The sequence below is a fragment of the Scylla paramamosain genome, chromosome 10, assembly GCF_035594125.1.
Source record: "Scylla paramamosain isolate STU-SP2022 chromosome 10, ASM3559412v1, whole genome shotgun sequence".
In the NCBI taxonomy this organism is placed as follows: Eukaryota; Metazoa; Arthropoda; class Malacostraca; order Decapoda; family Portunidae; genus Scylla; species Scylla paramamosain.
Window position 1 is genome coordinate 21610800 of NC_087160.1, and position 17210 is coordinate 21628009.

Sequence of the window (17210 nt, forward strand, 5' to 3'; positions counted from 1 at the left end):
GATTATTAATCCACATCCGATGTTCCTTAATTATTACGTGCTTATATTTCACGGTAAGTGGTGAATTGGGCGCATATACTATAGCTCCATGCATGTGGCCGTCTCCTTGGCCCAAAGCGGTGATATGCAAGGAAGGAAGCTAGATTCCTTGGCCCAAAGCGGTGATGTGCAAGGAAGGAAACTAGATTCCTTGACCCAAAGCGGTGATGTGCAAGGAAGGAAGCTAGATTCTATTAGAAGAGGGCCGTATGGTCTCTATCCACAGACCGTCGCTTCGTTTCTTTGTAAATCGAGTCGCTGTGATAAAGAGGAATTAGTTGCTGAGGAAGGCTGCAGCAAGGCTGAGTCTCGACTGCAGTGATTCTGGTTATATAGAATGGAGACTGATGTGACGGCGTTGCCACTTGTCAAATCTGCTGCACCTCCCGTTAGACACGTTAGACATGATTGTATTCTTTACAGGGAAACAGTTGTACCGCCACCTAGGATTGGCACGTACACACACAAACCGCATAACCATCTTGGGAGGAAGGATGAACGTGTGTTATATTACACAGGAAGTTTTATTATCAAAGTATCTTGGGAATTCCAGTACCTGCCACTGATTTTTCAGAGGTAGGTCTAGGTTGTCCGTGGTTTTTTTTTCGAGATTTCGTAAGATTAATTTACAAAGAACAAAATTGCATATATATATATATATATATATATATATATATATATATATATATATATATATATATATATATATATATATATATATATATATATATATATATATATATATATATATATATATATATATATATATATATATATATATATATATATATATATATATATATATATATATATATATATATATATATGAATGAATTATAAATTAAAGCAAGACCAGGAAGTCCATGAAAATCGTTTAACATTTATGAATAGGCCTACTACCAATGTTACATATATCACTGTGGTATTCACTGTGGTTTCGAGACACTTATTCATCAATTTTTGACTACTGCTTTGACCCTTTTATGGGACTGGCATCTCAGTGGGCATTTCTTTTAGTTGGATTTTTGTTGCCCTTGGCCAGTGTCCTTCCTACATAAAAAAAAAAAAATAATAAATAAATAAATAAATAAAAAAAAATATATATATATATATATATATATATATATATATATATATATATATATATATATATATATATATATATTGCACTGCACAACGCAGTAGAATCTTCTACAACGAAATTACGTAATTTAACCTAAGGATAACAGCTATCATTGTCGCTGTACCTTACTATTTTTTTTTTTTTTTTTTTTTTTTTGCGGTGGATGAGATAAGAAGATACAACTTATCATGTATAGATCGAAAGTCATATATGTTTTATTCCGGAGAGAAAATATTCGCAAGGGCAACTTGCGGATAGCTGAACACAATCTTCACTTAGTGAACTATCGTAGTTTCGATATATAGAAGTATCATTGTAAGTATGCACGTATTTTTTGTATTCGCAAAATCTACAAGAAATAATCATATACATGCATACCTTCTGGAATACCATAAATTTGAAAAAAAAATATTTAAAAAAATAAGAACAGTACGTAGGGCGAGACGGGCAGTGTTACGTTGTCGCGTGAACCTTGTAGCAGAGGCAGGTTACAGGTAGTGGGGAGGTATCCTCGGGAAATTATCAATTAGCACCATTCGTGTTATATATAAGCTCCATATTTACCAGTGAAATCTAGTAGGAGTTGTCGTGAGTGGCAGGAAGGAGTGTATCAAGCGAGGGAAGGACTGGAGGAGGAATAACAGGAATAGTTTGTTGGACTGAGGTGTACGAGGCAGAGGTGTGAGCATGTCGCTAGCACGGGCCCTCTCCCGATCCCTGCCCCTGCTACACGTGCACGGCAGACGGGAGGCAGTTACCATTGCAGTTGCCCACTACCATGACAAGGTGAGTTGCCTGGAGGAGTTAGTTCCGATGTTAAGGCAGACACTCAGAGTTGTCAGGGCGGTGCATCAGGCAGGCAGGCAGACACTTCGCGAATTAGGTAACAAGTGAGAAAATGCAAAGTTGAGTGAATTTGCTAAGTTGTGCAGTGTTATCCTGTCTGTCTATCACACCTCTCCAATTGTTGTATAAATAGCTGTTGTCATACTTTGTTAATGTCCAACACACCTACTTAATGTACCTGTGCAGCACACTTGTGTCAGTGGGAGTATCACTGTTCGTATTAGTTTCTAAGGAGATTTTACACATTATACTATTGTGAGTTTTTTTTTTGGTAATTGTCTAGAGTCCTTACCGGGCCTTATTACTGGTCTATTCACTTCAATTCTTTTACACATACCTTCACATGCACCTAAAACCTAACCTAACCTAACCTAACCTAACCTAACCTAACCTAACCGACTAGAGGGAAGGGGGCATTTGTCCCCCACTTTAAAATGATGTTTTAGGTGCATGTGAAGGTATGTGTAAAAGAATTGAAGTGAATAGACCAGTAATAAGGCCCGGTAAGGACTCTAGACAATTACCTTTTTTTTTTTTCAGCTTGATTTTTCAGGTAAAAAGCATCTCTAATTTCTAGACATTGGTAACTTATATTCTGATATGATTATTATTCCTCAGCAAAATCACATGTATTTTAACAAAGTAAGGAAGCTCAATCTGTAGCAGTCGGTTCTGTCACTCATGGGTCATGGTATCTCACCAGAACTCAGTTTAGTATTATCCTGCAACTACTACATAGTTCTCAAACTGCCAATGAACAATTTTTAAGTAGCTCTACAGTAAAAGGTACCTCAGAATCTAATCAGATCCGACACAATTACTGTAATTTTCTAACTGGTCTCTATTTTCACTTCCCAAGGTGATTGACCACTACGAGAACCCACGCAATGTTGGGTCACTGGACAAGAATGACGAGACAGTGGGGACAGGCCTGGTGGGCGCACCTGCCTGTGGGGACGTCATGAAGCTACAAGTGAAGGTGGATGATAACGGCAAGATCATTGATGCTCGGTTCAAGACGTTTGGATGCGGCTCAGCCATTGCCTCATCCTCTCTAGCCACAGAATGGGTCAAGGGAAAGACTGTGAGTTGTGGGAGAAAGTTATAGGAGGGAATTGTGATGAATGAGAATACAGGACTAGTTACTGTATTTTCCCTGTATTATTATTATTATTTTTATTATTATTATTATTATTTTATTATTATTATTATTATTATTATTATTATTATTATTATTGTTATTATTATTATTACAGTTTATAAATAGGTGACATCTGGGAAAGAATAAAATGTCAGACTAAAGGAGAATAGAGCAGGATGTTGGCTGAGAAGGCTCCTTTTGTTGACAGATGGGCAAAGGATTTTTGGAGGATTGTTGAATATAGAAGAGGATGAGAATATAAAGTGCATAGAATCATTGTTATAATTTGCAGCCACTAAGAGGGTTGGCCAGCTTGATACAATCCATCCATTTGTGTATCTCTCTCTCTCTCTCTCTCTCTCTCTCTCTCTCTCTCTCTCTCTCTCTCTCTCTCTCTCTCTCTCTCTCTCTCTCTCTCTCTCTCTCTCTCTCTCTCTCTCTCTCTCTCACATGTCATCAGCTTATGTCTTAAATATTTTTATACCTGTAGCTATGAGGTAAGATTTAGAGAACAAATTTACTTCTGCTCAGATTTACATATAGACTTTACCTTTCGCAGCTTGATGAAGCTCTCAAGATAAAAAATGTTGACATCGCCAAGGAGCTCAAGCTGCCCCCAGTCAAACTTCACTGCTCCAGTAAGTCTTCATAGAAGATACTGAACCTAAGCATAAGCAAAATATTTATCACTTCAGCTGTATTGTGCTCAAGCTAGGTCAGCCAGGTCTCTCTCTCTCTCTCTCTCTCTCTCTCTCTCTCTCTCTCTCTCTCTCTCTCTCTCTCTCTCTCTCTCTCTCTCTCTCTCTCTCTCTCTCTCTCTCTCTCTCTCTCTCTCTCTCTCTCTCTCTCTCTCTCTCTCTCTCTCTCTCTCTCTCTCTCTCTCTCTCTCTCTCTCTCTCTCTCTCTCTCTCTCTCTACAATTTACAAACTGATTCCTGAACATCCTTGCTTCTCTGAGATTTTAGTGATTTACTTCTTTTTTTTTGTAGAAAATTTGGCAAAAAGATAAAATCATTATTTACCACACACTGGCTGCAAAGATATGCAGTGGAACCTTGGTTACTGAACTTCTCCCTTTCCGAACAACTCTGTTTTCGAACAAAAATTTTAACTCCTAATTGCTTCGGTTGCCATACCATAATTCAGTTTTCGAACAAAGCTACTTAATTTCAAATACTACAAGAGCTGCTATTTATTACTAATTTATAGTTTCCATAAATATTTTCTTAATTTTTATATATTTGAAGGAGAGATGCTGAGGGTAAGACAGTAATTCAGTCCTTGAAATAAGTTAGGTGTGATCCCGTTGAAAAATCAGGGTTACTGTATTGTGGAATTTTGTCTGCTAGTGTGGAAATATTGTGACATTTGGCAGCTGATCATGGAATAAATTTCCACATCCACACCTTCCTGTGTTAATATGAAAAGAAATATGCACTATAAATATGCAAAATTCACATATATATATATATATATATATATATATATATATATATATATATATATATATATATATATATATATATATATATATATATATATATATATATATATATATATATATATTTCAAAGTAATGTTAACTTTCTGAAGTTAGCATACATTTCTCCTTTTATATTTAGTAGCAGATTCTACATAGGTGTTGAAAAACAGACCATTGAATTGGCAACACTCAGTACAGTAAAATCCCTCTCATCCGGCATTCGAGTATCCGGCACATTTTTCCCCGAGCCTTAAAATCAATAAAAAATCAATGTGTACTCATAAAATCGATTAAAATTCCCACTCGAGGCATACTTTGTCCCCTCGCCGCCAGAGTGCACTGCTTCGCGCCACCGGCAGCCCACTGCACTGTGTTTACTCAGTGACTCAGTCCCACGTGTGCACTGTTTTTCGCCTGACGCCTTCATCATGCCTAAAGTTGTAGAAAAGAGGAAGCGTGTTGTGCTTACACTTAAGCAGCTGATCAGATCAGCTGATCTTTGTTATGGTAAGATGCGTGAGTGTAAGGTGGTGATCGTGGACGTAATTTCACTTCTATTCAAGTATCCAGCATGTCGGCGGTCCCGTTGATGCCGGATAAGAGGGATTTTACTGTATTCAACACAGTATTTTGTAGAAATACGGTAACCCTGTGAAGAACCTCAATGTAAATAAACAAGGTTCGGCACTCAGGAGTAATCCCGAGCCACCTGTGGCTCTCTCTATGACCCACAGTGCCATCACTACTGCACAGCTACATTTTCCCAATAGCTTTTCCCAGCTGCAAGACGTCTAAGTGTTATGATCACCTTCATTTTGGTGGTGAGTGGGTTGCTTCTCTCTGTGTAACTGTAAGGCTTCCCTTGCTTGTTCCGTATGTACTGTATGTACTGCTAAGATAAGAAGAAAATTTGTTTCCATCCCCTGAGTGTTATTCATAATTGTCGTTGTCCCTTGAAAACTGTTTACTGATCAGTGGCAAGCTCATATCTGCCCATTATTCTTTGTATGGGATGCTTCAGACCACCTAAGCTCACTGTGCAATATTTCCATGGTAACAGTATGTTTCATCCTTTTCAGTGCTTGCTGAGGATGCCATCAAGGCAGCTTTGAGTGACTATCGGATTAAGCAGTCTTCCAAGGATAAGTTGAAGCAAGAGAAGCAGTAGGTTATCTTAAGAATTGTGGTCATATGATTATTTCATTGTATAGTAAATCCAGGATATATTTAACTAGTTAGCAGAAAGCTGGGATTTTTAAGCTGAAAGCTTGATCAGTCAACTTGCCTTGGGAATTCAAATACAGGCTGGATGATAACCAAAACCTAGCACTTGTCTAATATAGTTGCATTATCAGTCAACTTCCCATGGGAATTCAAACACAGAATGAATAATAACCAAAACCTAACACTTGTCCACTCTGGGTGCATTGGGAAGCTATACCTTGCTATAAACTGTCAGGATCTGTTAGGTTTATCAAATATAGAAACTGATGAGACCCATGCATTATAGAGTTGAGAGACAGAAGACATGGGAGCAAGGTAAAGTTCTGCTTGAAACAGTGTGTGGCTGCTTCATTGTGCTGCTTTTCTCATCCTCTGCTCTGATATTTTGATGCAATTATGAAACAAAAAAGTTAATGCATTATAGTTTAATGTATTTAAGGTTAACTGTACCTTTTATTATGTTCACATAGCAATTCATTGGTTGTATTATATGCAAATGGCAATGAGTATCTGTCACAGAATATTGCAGTTTATGTATAGTACTGTTTTCAAGTCGTAGCTCAAAATTCATAAACTATTGTGAGATTCAGGTTAGTTTCAGATTAATTGCTACTGATTTGTACTCGCCTCTTTTCTTATTTTTGTAAATATGGAAATTATTTTATATCAGAAATATTATGAGGCTAGAGATAATTTTAGGTGTTACACATGTAAACAGTTTATAGCACAGTGGTTATCAAACTTTTTTGCTGAGTGGTACACTAAAGGTATATCTTGGACTCTGACAGTGCACCAAACATATAGTGCAGGCCTACCAAGCAGCACAAATTTAAGAACACTTTCCTATCTAGGAGAAATAGGCAGCACATTTTGGTGATAGTCACACAGTTTGCAACTCACTAGTATAGTGTGAATTTTTTTCTCTCTCTCTCTCTCTCTCTCTCTCTCTCTCTCTCTCTCTCTCTCTCTCTCTCTCTCTCTCTCTCTCTCTCTCTCTCTCTCTCTCTCTCTCTCTCTCTCTCTCTCTCTCTCTCTCTCTCTCTCTCTCTCTAGGTTTGTTACAGGCTACCTAATTAGATGTAAGTCATTGCCGGTGTTGTATATTGGATTTAAAAATTTACAGCTTCATAAAATGTCTGTGATCAATAGAGTATGTCCAAAGTTCCAACTTTGTAGAGTTCCTGTTGTGTTGGAAGTGATTATTATTTATGCCATGAAAGTAGAATAAGAAGTGCTACACCAGCATTTTACATGTATATCACTCCCATTAATCAGTTACATGTCTAAAAATCAAATGGGAAATTATTGACATTATGTACTACTCTGGGCAACTTGTACATATGTATTATTTTTTATAGTATATATACAGCAAAGATACATCAGTGTAGATACCTGTATATTAATTGGTTTGCAGTATATATTTTCAATCCATTATTGTTGTATGTGTCCCCTTTTTAAAATATGAAAGGTGAGTTTTCTTTATGCAGTGTTGTGTATTTATTGGCCATGTCTGGTGAGCATTCTGTCCTGCCATGCCAGTGTATTGCATTATTTACTTTACTCAAGCAGCTGACTGATCATTAAATGCAAGGAAGTACCCAAGGAAAAGCATTACACAGAAATCTGGTCTCAAATATAAGGCATTGGATGCATGATAGTGAAGATCTATATAAATTGTCCAGTTGAAGCCTAATTTTACAGTATGAACTTACCATGGTATACATAAGGACAAAGTTGTGTTCCTTTGTTGTGGTGTAGAAAGGTTACAGATACAAATAGGTACATAAAAAAATCTTCAAAAAATTTATTAGCTCCCATAGTCCAGTGAGAAGAATGGTTCATCAACTCTTACTCATGTAGTAACAATGACTATAATTTCATGCAAACACAACAACTGCATTTATAAACTTGCCTTCACTGGACACATAAAAAAACTGAAGAAAATAACATTGCATAACTTGTATTCAAAGCCTGAATTTACATCTATAAAAAGATACATGTTAATAGTTTTCACAGCCACATAGACTTGTATTTATTGAAATTAATGTATTTAATATAAATTGTGTATCATAGGAAATCATCATTTTCAATGATATGCTTCTGAATACTGATACAAATCTGCAGTAACAAATTGGTCCATGGGAAAAATATATACATTTTACTCACATAAATTGATAGTAACGTCCTATATTAGTGTGGTCCAACTGTGGGCCTGTGGGTCACGAGTGGCCTGTGAGTTGATTCTTTGTGGCCCATGAACACTCATATTAATATATTGGTTAATAATGTATTAAAAAGAAATTTCAAGTATAAGTTTAGTGACAAAATGGCCCACAGTTTCAAAGCAGTTGGACCACCCTGTTCTATATAACAGCTATGTAATGCAATGTACTAAATATACAATTCACCTTAATACAACACAACACATATATACTTATTTTTGTGTCAACATACTTAATACAAATTGATCTTGCATAGTGCAAAGACTTGAAAACAACACATTTTCTTTATTATAAGCAAATTATGTAATGTACCAAGCAATGAAAGTTGTAAAGATACATCAGTGTAAATACCTGTATATTAATTGGTTTGCAGTATATTTTTCAATCAATTTGCTAACACAAATAATTAAGCAGTTCTTGACTGGAAGAGATTACTAAAAAAAGCTTGGTTAAGTGGTAATGCATTATTATAGTTTTGTGTGTTCATTAAATTGTCTGAAGGAATATGTTGAAGGGAAAAGATAAAGAGTGACATAGTGAGGTCACTCACTATGTCACTAAAGGCACTAAAGACTAAAGGCAAAGTTGCAAGAAATAGGAATGACACAAGATGCAATGCATGCATAAGAGTAATTAAAACATGGTGCTAACCTCCAACACTTGGAGAATGGTAAAAGAAAGAAGTCAGATTTTTTGTTTGACTTGATGTAGCCAATGGCATTAAGATGAGTGAGAATGAGGTTCTTAATTTCTCAATGAAAAGGTTAGTGAAGTGTGCATTTTGGTTTGGTTGGCATTTTTTTCTCCTAAGGTTGTGAGCATAACTGGTTCATTGGCATATTTACATGAATGTCTTTTCCAACTATAATTTCCTCCAAGTCCAGATCCTGCCTTACCATAACACTCTGAGCACTAGAAGCATGCTGATGATGCTGACAGTGATAATGATGTTGATGGAATGTGTTGCTTCCTGTACCACCACCATCACCAATTGAATAATATTGGAGCTTTTTTATTTATTTTTTTTTCCGTAAGTGTTGATATTACATGCAGTATACATTTATCTAACATTTAATATGAAAATATCTTGTCAGATCTTAACATCTAGAGCTAAAACAGTAGTTATTATCAGTCATGACTAATACTGGTGTAAAGTAACACTCATGGTCTGAAAGTATACGACTTTCTTATATCATCAGTTTTCACAAGAGGCCACATACTTTTTGATATGATGCACAATGGCTACAGTATTCCTAGTATATGGTAGTTGTCCTTTTTCTAGCAGCTGACTGGTCTGAAAGTTCTCTGTGATATTAAAATGTTACATAAAAGTTTATTGGGATCTGAACAGAACTCAATTTGAGCAAAAACTACAACCACCATAATAATATGGATTGTGTTGCCATGTCAGGTGTTTTATTAGTGACAATATATTTACAATTATAGATTTCACAGATCTTCAGCTCCTTCATTTTTAAATTCTGCCAGAAACTTTGCAAACACTCCTCTCTTCTCAAGAAAGGTGAAGGCTCCGAGTAACCTCTTCTTTGATATATTGTTACTTCCAAGAAAGTCATGGATGCTGACTACCAGGAACATAAAACCATACATCCACATTTCTTCCATGTTGGCCATCAGTTGCTCCAAGGTGACTCCCACTTCCCCCCCACCAGCCTCCACCACCTTGCAGAGGGCAGCCCAGTAGTCTTGCATGATGTCTTCCAGGTGTTCCTCCAGCACATGAGGGTCAGTGCTCATGAAGAACATGGACATGATATCACCAACAGGATTGTCCAGGTGACAGAACTGCCAATCAATAATGTTGACCAAACTCTCATCTGCAGAGTACAGGAGCTGCCCAGCCCACAGATCTCCATGCACCACAGTCTTGAGTAGTGGGTGCCTCTTCGAAGTAGAGCGAATGTGTCTTGTTAGGGGAGTGAGTGCCTTGAACACCTCAGCAAGGGACGTACCTGTGTGCATCTCTGCCATAGTGTTCATATTAGGCACAAAGAACTGTTCATAAAAATCTGTGCTAAACTCTTTTGCCAAGGGTGATGGGCATCCCCCTTCCTGGTGCTGCTGTTGGTAGAGGATGCCAGCACCATGAATTAATGCCACTGCCCTGAGTGCTGTCTTGGTTTGAGCCAGTGTGCTGCCATCTCTGATCAGCACACTTTTATATTGATCCACGCTGAGATCACGAAGAACAATGGTGATGGCAGAGTCTGAAAGACTAGCAAAGAAGACTTCTGGCACAGGTGGGACAATGCCACTCCTTGCACAGATTGCCTTAAAGTCTGGGCTGCTAACAAACTGATAGAATTCAACTTCCCGCTTGGCCAGTCCACCGTTGGCTAGGAACTGGACTAGCTTGGGATCTTGTGGCAAGAACTTGAAGACCAACTTGCACTCCTGCTCCTCATCATTTGCTGGGGATATGTATTGGACCTTAACAAAAGATATTTCACTCAGGAAACCTTCTCGTTCTTGTGGCACAGTAGAGGACCAGAAAGCCACTTTGATGCTGCATTCCATCTTGATGGACAGCATCTTCTCCAGCCACAGCTGAGTTATATCACTGTCACTCTTTAAAGGTTGTAAATCCATGGCCTCAATATTTCTTGTTAATATTATTTAAAGTGCATTACTGTCCTGAAAGAAGGAAGTATGTGCTGATATTCATGGGAATTCTCATTTAATGCAATACAGTTACTAAATAAATATAGAAAACTAGTGATTAAATTAGCTAAAAGAGGCTAATGCTGCATTAATTTAAAGATTTACTCTTTTGTTACAAGTTTTAAAACACCACATGGACTAAGTAATACACATCCCTGCTAAATGCATGGCTGTCTCCTCTGCTGTCCCAGCACCATGTGATTCCAGTGTTATGGTGAATTAAATCAACCACTTATGAAGAAATATCTGATGGAATTTTGATGGAAACTTCTACTGCAGGGAAAGGAACAACTAATATAATACACAAAATCCACATTACAAACTTGTTCATTGATTTCCAGTATTTATGTGTACATCCCCAGTACAAACTTGTCATTCATCCTCAATACAAACTTGCCCATTCATCCCCAGTACAAACTTCTCTATACATCCCCAGTAAAAACATGTCCATTCATCCACAGTACAAACATGTTTATACATCCTCAGTACAAATTACACATGAGTGGTGGTGATGCAAAGGAGAGGACTGTATTGCTCTTCACTTCACACATTCCCTAATTGATTTATTCCTTGTTTGTAAATATGTGAGAAAGAAAATTTCTGAAAACACTCTTCTCCTCCAGGAAGCAGACAGCACCTCTAACACGTTCTTCAGTGATATGGCTCTTCAGTAAGTCAGGAAGAGAGGCACAAAAGAAAGCATAGCCATACATCCACATGGACTCAACGTTACAAACAAAATCTTGGAATGACACGTCAACTGTAACTCCATTATTCTGAAGCGACTGCTCAAAACTCCTCCAGTAACACTCAAGAATTTCAGTCAGGTGTTCTGTGTAGCAAGATACCTCAGCACTCATCAAAAGCAAAGTTAGTATATCACAGACAATGTTTCCAACTCGACAAAATTGCCAATCAAAGATACAAGCATCTTGGTCATTTTGTGAGAACATCACATTAGCAGTCCAAAGATCTCCATGGATAATTGACTTCAAGAAGGGGTGCTTCTCCTCCACTGAGAAAAGGTGACTTGTTAGAGGCAGGAGAGCCTTCAGTGTGTTTACAGTGGGTGTTCCTTCAAATATCTTTATTTGTTTATTAATACCATCAACAACATAATTTTTAAAGTAAGAAATATCAAGAGAAATATCCCAAGCACGTTTTCCTTGCTTCTGTATAGTTGCAATGCCTGAGCCATGGATGACTGCAACTGTGGCCAAGACACACTTGATCTGTTTGAGGGAGTTTCCCTCTGCAGGTGCTATGAGCCTAAAGCCATCACTACACAGATCTTGAAGAATTATTGTTATCTTGCTGTCCTCAAGTCCAGCCCAGTACACCTCAGGAACTGGGTGATGCAGTCCACTGGCATCACAAAACTCCCTGAACTCCCTCGAGAAGGCATGTTTGTAAAACTCAACCTCCCTCTCTGCCAAATGGCAATTCTTCATGATATCTAGAAGTGTCTTCTCATAACATGGCATGAATTTTGCAAACAGGGACCTCTTGTCCTCTGGTGTTCCCTCTCTGGTAGAGAAGCAGATCTGTATAAAGCACACTTCACTCATGTATCCACTCCTGGTCTCTGGTAATTTCATAGACCAGGAGATGAGCTTGAGGGGGGGACCCAGCTTGTGCCTGAGCACCTGCTCAAGCCAAGCATGGGTGATTTCTGCTGGTGAGGAAAGTGGTGTGATAGATGAGTGCTCCATTCTGTATCTGGTTTGTTGGTAAGTTTATCTTGATGGATGGCGACCTGAGCCTGAAAATTATTGACTCTTTAGTATCCTTATTATGTCTCAGTTAAGAACTGTATCTGAATATTTTGTTGAGATCTTTTTATTCAGTTCCCCAAATCAATAAAATATTTCAAGCCAAATCACCACTGAAGGGTAGTGGCACGATACTCAAGACTGACCAAATTCCACTAAACCACTTGAGCCATGTTGGTCATTGTGGCTCACAGGAGTAATAGTCTGCACCTTTAGTGTTCTGTCAAGACTTGGATCCCTAGCTTCTCACTATCATGATTTAACTCTTAATATAAATTCCTAGTTTTTTTCAGAAGTGAAGGCATTGCATTCTTGAGTTGTCAATTCCATTACCAATTTAAGGAAACATAAAAAATAATTGCCAATGAACAGTTTAAACTGGATAACCTGTTTTATAAATTTTTCTGACATATATGTGCCGTTACCATTTTTAGATAGAGTATTCAGCTCCTGAAATGAGATATTGGTGATGGCGATGATGACAGTAATGATACCCGTAATTTAGTTTCTAATGGAAAATCCTGTCCTCAAGACTGAATGTCAACTTATTTTCCATGGACCTATTATTCTGGTGCATATTGTTTTATGAGGTAAATCAGAGTATGATAATCATTCAATACAAACCACACAGCACTTGAGCAACCAAGAATGCAAACAGATCACTCAACAAACACATAGGGCAGTTTTCTAGCCACACCATTCTCTGATGCCTAAGGTTTTTACTTCTTATACGAATCCACACCATGCCCCTTCCTACTACTCTCTCTACATATATGCAGTATTATAGTTTAAAAATTTCATCATCTTTGTTATAAATTGGATGGATTTTTTTGTATATATTGTTCTAATTTCATCTCTTCCATTTTCTTTTCTGAAAAATGTAACAAACAATGTGAATTCAATACATTTTTACTTATTTCTCTGAGAAAGAAAATTTTTGAAAACTTCCCTCTTCTCCAGGAATTGGACAACAGCTCGGACACGGTCTTCAGTGATGTTGGTTTTCAGCAAGCCTGGCAGGGAGGCACACACAAATGAGTAGCCATACATCCATATGAGCTCAACATTACAAACCAAATCTTGGAATGACACATCAACTGTGACTCCATTTTTCTGAAGTGACTGCTCAAAACTCTTCCAGTAACACTCAAGAATTTCAGTCAGGTGTTCTGTGTAGCAAGATACCTCAGCACTCATCAAAAGCAAAGTTGTTATGTCACAGGCAATATTTCCAACACAAGCAAACTGCCAATCAAAGATACAAGCATCTTGGTCATCTTGTGAGAACATCACATTAGCAGTCCAAAGATCCCCATGGATGATTGACTTCAGAAAAGGGTGCTTCTCTGGCACTGAAAAAAGTTCATTTGCTTTTGGAAGGAGAGCCCTTAGTATGTCTACAGTGGGTGTTCCCTCAAATAACTCAATTTGTGTATTGATACCTTTTGTAACATAATGCCCAAGATGAGACATATCAAGAGGAATGTCCCCAGGATGTTTTCCCTCCTTCTGTATAGTTGCAATGCCTGAGCCATGGATGACTGCAACTGTGGCCAAGACACGCTTGATTTGTTTGAGGGAGTTTCCCTCTGCAGGAGCTATGAGCCTAAAGCCATCACTACGTAGATCATGAAGAACTATTGTTATCTTGCTGTCCTCAAGTCCAGCCCAGTACACCTCAGGAACTGGGTGATGCAGTCCACTGGTCTCACAAAATTCCCTGAACTCCCTTGAGAAGGTATGTTTATAAAACTCAACCTCCCTCTCTGCCAAGTGACAAGTTTTCATGAAATCCTGAAGTGCCTTCTCACCATCTGGCATGAATTTTGCAAACAGGGACTGCTTTTCTTCTGGTGCTCCCTCTCTGATAGAGAAGCAGACCTGTATAAAGCACACTTCACTCAGGTATCCACTCCTGGTCTCTGGTAATTTCATAGACCAGGAGGTGAGCTTGAGTGAGGGGCCCAGCTTGTGCCTGAGCACCTGCTCAAGCCAAGCCTGGGTGATTTCTGCTGGTGAGGAAAGTGGTGTGATAGATGAGTGCTCCATTCTGTAACTGGCTTGTCGGTAAGTTTATCTTGATGGATGCCAACTGGAGCCTGAAAATTACTCTCTTTAGTACCCTTATTATGTCTCGGTTAAGAATTAGATATGAATTTTTATTGTAGGCAAATATCTTTTTTGAGGGGAATCACTACTAAAGTGCTGTGGCAGAATAATCCAATTCAGTCATGTTGATCATCATGGCTCGCTGGTGAGGTATCTTGTGTCATGGCCTGCCTTAGAACACCATAGAAACACTGAGAAACTGAACTGAAGGCAACATAAACTTTGGAAGTAAACCTCTGTTGGGATACTCATGGAAATACAAAATTGATACCTCTACCAGTTGAACAAAGATGATCAACAAGGACTGCCCTGTAACAACACCTGTATCATGTGTCCTGTCTGGAACTCAATTCCTTACTCTTCAATTATGGTTTAACCCTCTAGATGAATTTCCTAGCCCTTTCAAAGTCAGAGCATTACTTAAGCACCTTTATCTCCATTATCATCACTCTCTATGGGTCCACTGCAGGATAGAGCCCTCCCCCAGCCTTCTCCAAGCCACCCAAAAAAACTTCTTATCTCATTTCAGCATTTTGTTCTATGTCTGCTACAAGTCACTGAACAACTTTATTACATTTTCTTATTTTCAAGTAATTAAACTCAGCACACATCACACAGAGAGTTCTTTACAGTGTCATGAAACCTAAGAATTGGCCCAACTTGCCACTCTCTCTATGGTTTATGCAGTACAAAATAAGAAAAAACCTCAGTGTTAATGTAGTTTTGTGCAATACAAAGCGTCTATGTACAGTATGGCTTTCCCTATGTCTCACTATATCAAGTATTTTGAATCCCAGTATCATCCATCGGTAATCAATAATAGCATCAGCAACAAATTTTGTGGAGATCTAACTGAACAGGAGGCTTGTCAGTATTTCATGAGATCATCACTGTTTTTCAGAATCTCATATATGATGCTATATTCTCAGTTTCTCAACAGCCATGACTGAGATAGAAGTATGATTTTTATTTTTAGTGTTATGTGACTCTCTAGAATAAGGCAGTTAGTTGAACTTGCATGGCTAAGAGACTGATGCATGCCAATCTGCCCCACTAAGGGTTTCATTAGGAAGATAAAAATTTTATTTGATTTAGTTGCACAGCTGTGAGACTGACATTATGGTAGTAACTTTCGGGGAAAGATCTAGGTAGTATATGTTTGCTTCCCCACCATAGAACTCCCACCCACTGGGTTCTTAAGCTTGTGCAATAATGAAATATGAAAGCATTATACAAAACTACAGACTGACCACATTCTCAGTGTCAGTGTGAACATCTGACAGTGAAACTATTATCTACAGTGTCTACTCTATACATACAAGTATTTGATAATACAGGAGGGTATACCCATCACTTACCTTTTTCTTTTTTTTTTCCTTTTTTTTTTCTTACCAATTTGAATCCATCCATTCATCCATCCATGTATCTGGGTACTCATCCTTCCATCCATCCATCTATCCACTCATCCATCCATCCAATCTTCTATCCACATTCATCCATCCACTGATCCACTCATCCATCTATCTATTCATCCATCCATCTGTTTATATTAATTTGTAAAGGGGAATGTTGAAGGTTATAGGATATGTGACAGGAACAATAAAGAGCACAGTAATATGTGACAAGGGAATGTTGAAGATTATTGTAACATAACGGGGGAATGCTGAAGGTTATAGGGCTATGTGAGGACGAAATGTTGAAAATTATATCAAGATTCAAGATAGCCTAAATTTGTGATTAATGAATACTCCCTTCAGATGGTTAAGGCATGTCTACCCCAAGAAACATTGCTTGTAAACAATGTTCCCAAACTGCTTCTCGAACAATATTTACAGATGGATGGATGAAAGGATAGATGGATGAGTGGATTAGTGGATGGATGAATGTGGATAGAAGAATGGATGGATGGATGAGTGGATAGATGGATGGATGGAAGGATGAGTACCCAGATAGATGGATGGATGGATGGAAGGATGAGTACCCAGATGGATGGATGAATGGATGGAAGGATGAGTGGATGAATGGATAGATTATTAGACAGATGGATGAGTAAATGGATTGATTGGTGGATGAGTAGACGAATGGATAGATGAGTGGATAGATAGTCTAGACAGGAAACACTTTTCCAGCTGTTTCCCAAATGTGTGCAATGTTTCTTAGCGTGGAAATGTCTTTAGTTACCTGTGTTGTGACCTATACTTGCAGCCAAGCTTTTTCAGAATGACTTGTACTTTCGGCTGATAAGTTGAAGCCCGCCCTGTAGTCCTGCAGAGAAAAAAAGAAAGAAAAAAAAGAGAGAAATTAAGAGACAATAGAGAAACCTAGAACATGTACAGATATTTCCTTGACCCACCCCCCAAAAAAAAAAAATAAATAAATAAATAAATAAAAAAGTAAATGTATGTATTGTAGCTTTACTGGTTTTCCTGCTCTTTTCGTTTCTTCTCTCACATCCTCCAAAATGTTGTGCAGAACTTATTACTATTATTGATTTTTTTTCCTCCGTGTCAGTTCACACTACGTTGCAACATTATACTTTACAACGGGTTCAGTCATATTGTTCTTGATGG

At 38.0% G+C, this 17210-nt stretch overlaps 3 protein-coding genes across 4 annotated transcripts; 1 reads left to right on the forward strand and 2 right to left on the reverse strand.

The window, feature by feature from the left end:
- Positions 1 to 1607: 1607 nt before the first annotated feature.
- Positions 1608 to 7287, forward strand: LOC135104342 (iron-sulfur cluster assembly scaffold protein IscU-like). Its single transcript, XM_064011625.1, has 4 exons — positions 1608 to 1948; positions 2868 to 3092; positions 3709 to 3787; positions 5711 to 7287. The coding sequence occupies exons 1-4, from the start codon at positions 1850 to 1852 to the stop codon at positions 5797 to 5799; spliced, it is 492 nt and encodes a 163-aa protein (XP_063867695.1). The 5' UTR covers positions 1608 to 1849; the 3' UTR covers positions 5800 to 7287.
- Positions 7288 to 7637: 350 nt separating this feature from the next.
- On the reverse strand, positions 7638 to 16918 carry LOC135104340 (uncharacterized). Of its 2 annotated transcripts, none has more exons than XM_064011622.1 (2): positions 16822 to 16918; positions 7638 to 10732 (listed from the first exon to the last, which is right to left on the reverse strand). In XM_064011622.1, the coding sequence occupies exon 2, from the start codon at positions 10685 to 10687 to the stop codon at positions 9527 to 9529; it is 1161 nt and encodes a 386-aa protein (XP_063867692.1). In that variant the 5' UTR covers positions 10688 to 10732; positions 16822 to 16918; the 3' UTR covers positions 7638 to 9526. The 2 variants fall into 2 exon arrangements, with proteins under 2 accessions (XP_063867692.1, XP_063867693.1); XM_064011623.1 differs by lacking the exon at positions 7638 to 10732 and adding an exon at positions 13310 to 14630.
- LOC135104341 (uncharacterized) lies at positions 11072 to 17174 on the reverse strand. Its single transcript, XM_064011624.1, has 2 exons — positions 17059 to 17174; positions 11072 to 12521 (listed from the first exon to the last, which is right to left on the reverse strand). Exon 2 carries the CDS (start codon positions 12469 to 12471, stop codon positions 11323 to 11325), a length of 1149 nt encoding a protein of 382 aa, XP_063867694.1. The 5' UTR covers positions 12472 to 12521; positions 17059 to 17174; the 3' UTR covers positions 11072 to 11322.
- Positions 17175 to 17210: the final 36 nt, after the last annotated feature.